The sequence below is a fragment of the Ptychodera flava genome, chromosome 5 (assembly GCF_041260155.1).
Source record: "Ptychodera flava strain L36383 chromosome 5, AS_Pfla_20210202, whole genome shotgun sequence".
NCBI classification, from domain to species: Eukaryota; Metazoa; Hemichordata; class Enteropneusta; family Ptychoderidae; genus Ptychodera; species Ptychodera flava.
The window spans coordinates 393,972-399,971 of NC_091932.1; the positions used below are offsets into that span (position 1 = coordinate 393,972).

The 6,000-nt window shown below is 33.5% G+C and overlaps 1 protein-coding gene across 2 annotated transcripts in view; it reads left to right on the forward strand.

Moving 5' to 3' along the window:
• LOC139132394 (glutathionyl-hydroquinone reductase YqjG-like) overlaps positions 1 to 2,208 on the forward strand; it is an 87,479-nt gene extending 85,271 nt beyond the window's left edge. For both annotated transcript variants that reach the window (XM_070698721.1, XM_070698722.1), the window contains exons 7-8: positions 427 to 543; positions 1,032 to 2,208. In XM_070698721.1, the coding sequence (XP_070554822.1) occupies positions 427 to 543; positions 1,032 to 1,127 (213 nt within the window). In that variant the 3' untranslated portion in view covers positions 1,128 to 2,208. The remainder of the gene's footprint in view (positions 1 to 426; positions 544 to 1,031) is intronic.
• The last annotated feature ends 3,792 nt before the right edge of the window (positions 2,209 to 6,000 follow it).

Below are 6,000 nucleotides of genomic sequence, written 5' to 3' on the forward strand. Positions count from 1 at the left end.
TTATCAGTAAAATAGCTGCACAGACTTTCTATAACCTTTCTCCACTGTACTCTCATCTCATATTTTTTCTTTGATTAATGAGTCAGTCCAGTCCTTCATAAAAATGTCTTTCTTTATTGAAATAATGTGCTCAAGAAATCTTAGCTCACATCATTCAAAGATTGAAATATTCCTGTGACATTAACAGTAAAATTTGCTGGTTTTGCAGTTTGATCAACCCAAATGCAGTCACTTCAAAATTTCAAGTTGCACAGCACATTGATAGCAAACATGATGACGGAGAGACAACATACAAGCTACAGTATCATAGAAAATGTTTTCCTCACACTTTACTAGAACTCTTCTCGTAAAGTTTTTCAATTTAGATGTTACTGATATTTATATTTGCGTTGATTGATGGTGACTGTTTTGAATCTTCATTTTTAGTGTAACAAGAAACGCATCATGGATTATCAAAATATTTGGGGGTTTGTCCGTGACATATATCAGACTGATGGAATTGCAGAAACTTGTGATCAGGAGCACATCCAGAAACATTATCAGGTAGGCAAGCAGTGTAACAATACCAACAGGAAGTGGTAAATGAAGTGGAGACCATCAAATCTTCGTCGTCTGCCTTTTCAAGACAAAATCCTTGTGTGCATATAAGAAGACTTGATGAGAAACTAAGTGCACTTTGTTGAAATTATAACAAAGTTATATTATCACAAACATTTTTAAAGTGCTCAAATTTAGTGACATGGGCAGTAATACAATTAGGAGAATAGATTCAAGATCTGTTTCTCAAATAGCATACAAATACTGGATGCACTGCAACCTTGTGTAATATTACTTACATCTTGTTTTTGTCTGGTGAATATTTGGCTCCCAAAATGAACGTAGTAACACCAAATTAGACCTCAAGTTGCTGATATTTGATTTCACAAATTTTAGAATCATAGATAAGAATTTGCTGTGTTGAACAATGTATGCCAGTAAGTGTGTATGTAATGAACCTGACCAAGTCTCTGTTTTTTCTGTCTGTGTTGCAGCAAAGCCATCTGAGTGTGAACCCTAGTGGTATCGTTGCAATTGGTCCTGACATTGACTTTAATGCACCCCATGATAGGGACAAGTTCAGCAAATGAATTAGACATTGAAGAGGCAAATACCAATGTATCATTTAGCTAGATCAGCAAAACATCAAAGATGTCACATAATATGTATTTGTGACTCATGGTGTTATTTTGCATGAGCTATATTTGATGACATGATACTTCTGTATATATCCAATCAAAGTGGGAAGTTTTTTGTTTCTTCATTTTTTTTATTCATGCTTTATATCATAGTAATGCACGGTACTTGTTAGAAAGCAGACCTTCAAGAATACCCATGTGATCATGTGATCATCTTGCTATCATGCACCCCAGGGTGCCAATGCAATCATCATGTGTGTACATTTCTATTAGTGCAAGATGCGAGGTATAATGATATTCAAATATGCAGATTACATTAATGAGCATTGTTTTGGTATTAAAGTTCTATGCTAATGACCCTTAATCAATGTGGAATATTCATGTACCTCGGATCTTGCATTGTACCGGTATAGTACATTTGTGTGTGAGGGTGAGATATTCATATTTAGGTTTGCATTGATAAATAGAAAAGACACTATTTGTTGAAAATGTAAAACGCAAATTCAAGTTGTCATTTTACAGACCTCAAATTTACTAGGCATAGTTATTGAGTCATACTTCAGAGTACCAGATTACTAGAGTACCAGCGTGCTAGAGTACCAGAGTACCAGAGCTATGTTCATATTGCAAACAATAACAGTATTGATTCTATGCAATTGAACTGATTTATTATTGAAGGAGTAAAGACCCTTTCATGTTATTGTTTAAAAATGTCTGCAATGATTGGTTAATTTTCGTCAGTGAACATCGTTTAATATGCAATTGCAAAATTCGTCTATTATTACACATTCTTGACTGTAGGGCATAGCTTGGAAAATCTACGACTTAACATAGGGAAGACAAATTTCTCACTGGTAGAACAAGTCCAAAGGTATTGCATGCTTTCAGTTTACATGGCTGTCTTCTGAAATTTGCACATCTTCTAGACCAATCACTGTTTTATACACCTATAAAAAGTTATAAACTTTGTATTATCGGTGTGCTTGTTTGTGTAATTTTCAAATAAAAATTCCATGAATTCACATCAGCCCAACACTTTGTCTTTAGTACAGCTTATTTTCAAAATACTAATATCCAAAATAACCATCATCTACAACAACAGAACACCACTCACTGCACATCAGTGCCACCTTAGTATTACTTTTGTTTTTTTGTTTTACCTGCTTTACCTTACATAAAACATTTTGTCAAACTTACTCATTTCTGATAGAAATTGAGATTATTTGCCTCAAAGATTTTCTATGCTCTCCAACTTTAAATATTTCCTTTTATGATATTACAAACTCTCAAACTCTTTTTTCCCTTATGATGGTAGCCTTGTTTAAATGTATCTGATCTCATCAATGTATCAATTGATAGCTATAAAAAAATCAACAACTTAAGTGTCAACTTTGAAAGCAAACAATGGCCAACATTTAGCCGTTGGTTTTGTTGTAAATAGATCCAGGAATGTCATTGCATGTATTTGTCTCATAATGGCCAACATCATTTCAACCCATGAATTTTGATGCAGGCAATGCTGTTAAGGTAATATGCACCTCGAAAGTGAAAGACTTAAACTTTTGCTCTTACTTTCCTCAAGGGATCTTTCAATCATTCTCTTTCAAAATCAAGAATAAAAATAGGGGGTCACCGTGCAAATTTTTGTACTAGAGAAACAAATTACCCAAGATTTACCGATATTAGAAATTCAAAATGGCCGCCATCCCTGTGTTAACTCTATGGAGAATTATAAAAATTTTCGAATTTCGAAAAACTAAGCCGGTGAAAAGTTTTCTTTCACCAAGAGCTTTAAAATGAACCCCCACATGTGGTATATCAGAAGAGAATTGTAAAAATTTGAGAGTCTGTATGTCTGTCCCTGAGGTACGTTCTACCTTAAGGCACACTTTTAAATGAAATTTCCTACATAACAAGATCACAAGAAATTGATAATTTTGATTTCATGAATTGTTCACAGACCTGTGTGCAGATAATAGCTTAAAAAACTTAAAAGTTCAGATATAGCTAAGTCTGATAAGCCAGTGTCAACCTAACTGTTGCCAAGAATGATAGCTTCTAATAAAGCTTTCAACAGAGGGTCAATAGTGATCAAAAGACAATGCTAGGTCTGTGTAATTACCAATTTTGCTTCCATTTCCATTTCATAAGGGTGCATAACAATGGTATGAGGAATTAGATAAAATGGTGAAACACAAGATATAATAGAAAACATTATCATACAATCAAAGGACTGAGAATACAAAAAGTGTAGCTATCCATGTTATTTATCATATTTTTGTCTCTAATACATGTGATTTGATTTCTTTTTTATATAAACTATTCTTTTACTGCGAATCATTGTGAAATACCAAAAGTAAAAATAAATTAGATTTTTTTTTTTCTTCTGCAGAATGAGTGCCTTATCTACAGCAATATTGTACCTTACAGAGAATCAATTTGTGTTGTAACCAATAATGAAAATATCAAATGCAAGATCAGGGAAAATTTCTGACAGGCTCCATAAATTCAAGTAGAATTACAGTCTTTGTGCTATACAGAATTTAATTGAACAAAACATCTGCAAAATTTTTACTGATGCTTGTTAAGAGGTTGCACTAAGAATATTGGACATGTTTATGCATAGCTTTCGTAAAACTCATTCCCTGGAGTATTAGACGTGCTAAATTTTTTTATGAACAAATGTCACCATTATGCATAGTATCTTCAAGAATGCATCATTTTAATTTATTCAAAGAGAGAAGTACATGGTTATATGCCCAGGCAGCTCTTCCATGATGACCCTTTTTTTGACAATTCCATGGTGTACATGAAGCATCATACTGAAAGTAAGAAGTATTGACATGCATGATCTGTTCTATGCAATACCCATGATGATTCCTGTGGTCAAGATTAATTCCGTTTTCTCAGTTATAGAAGCAACAAATTATCCTTGACAATTATAATCCAACAAAGAGATAACATAGTTCTGAAGGTGCAACGTCCAATTTGCATAATGTACTTGAACAACTTATTGAAAATGATTAACTTTGATAGATAAGAAAAGTTGTTAGTGTTTTATTGACCTGCATGTGAACATTATTAATTATAAAGGGGTTGAGAAATGGGTATGAATTGAGTAAATTGCTGTATCATTATCGTTACATTTATGTGGCCTCTATTAATTAATATCTACTGGTATGCAGCTTTTGATGTCCAAAAGCTTTTAGCAATCCCTGCAGACTCTATCACTCATATCCTAATTTGCAGTTTAGCTTCCTCCATTTATCCAATATACCACAGCAATTTACTGAGTATCTCAGAATGAATCATGACTAATAACTTAGATATTGTGCTAGACTTTTCAGAAATGTTTTCCCATCATCTGAAAACATTTTCTGGCGCGCATGTCGGTAAGTTTACATTGAACTATTTTTGAGCAGGTTTCATCGACATATCATGATGGTCAATAATTTTATCAAAGTAATTGAATTCCGCAACATATTTTCCAATATTTGTACATGCTACAGATTTCGTATTGCAACTTTTGGTCCCTATCGGAGGCACACAAAGGGGCCAATGTCATCACTGTATCGGTCTGTGAATGTGTCCTTCCATCCTTCTGTAGACCAAATTATGGAGCTCGTAACTCAAAAATTCTTGCACCTCTGTGACTTAATTATTAGTCCTCACGGGATGGTGAACGTTCGCGTCTGACGTAAACACAAAATTGGTCTGTCTTCGCTCTATGGGCAATCACATACACGATCCCTAAGACAGGAGACACTACAAAAGTTTTTGTGATCAGTTTATTGATTTCCATTTTCACAGATCACGGTTCGAGCGCCTGAATAACTATACCACTCCGGTCGGGAGCCGCCATATTGATTTAAGAAAGCGTGCGCAAAGGACTGTGGGATCGGCCGAAAATAATTCGAGCAAACACATATAATTAATTCGAGCAAACACATATAATTAATTCGAGCAAACACATATAATTAATTCGAGCGAACACACATAATTACTTCGACCGAACACAAAATTAATTCAAGACACTGGTAGAAATTAATTCTAGCACACATTAATTAAATTAATTGTAGCACACATTAATTAAATTAATTGCAGCACGTGAAAACATTTTGAACCCAAAATCAATTGAAGGAATTAATATATTAAATCTAGACTACATAAAATTAATTCCGGCACATAAAAAACATATAAATAATTTGAAATGTTAGCAAAATTAATTCTAGACTACATAAAATTAATTACAGCAAAGATAAGCTGAAATAATTAATTGGAACACATAAAATTCATTCGGCATGACTACACCAAATTAATTAAAGCATATAAAAATTAATTAAAAGAAACATACAATTAATTCGAGGTGCTAGTAAATTAATTCCAGTCTACATAAAATTAATTCTAACATACTAAAATTAATAAAACATAATTTTGACTAGAACGGGCCCCCATATAACCAGACTGGTGTAAATCAATTAAGTACCGGTATGTGGTCATATTTGAGTTTACCTGTGAGACGGGCTGCATCATCCTGGATAGACTGCAGGCAGTTGGTCATTTGCAATACCATATAACAGACTGTTAAGTTTTGAAGTTACAAATGCATGAATGACTTTTTCAGTAGTGGGCCTGTCGACATATCATGATGGTCATCTGTATTTTATTTCAGTTTGGTAAAATGACTCCATGACTGACAAGTCCAAGAGCATGATAAAAAGCTTTCCTTTATTACTTTATTATTATAACTATTACTTCATGGTTGAGACATATATTTTACAACATTTCAGTGTAAATGTTACCATCTAGTTGTCAAGAAAGAATG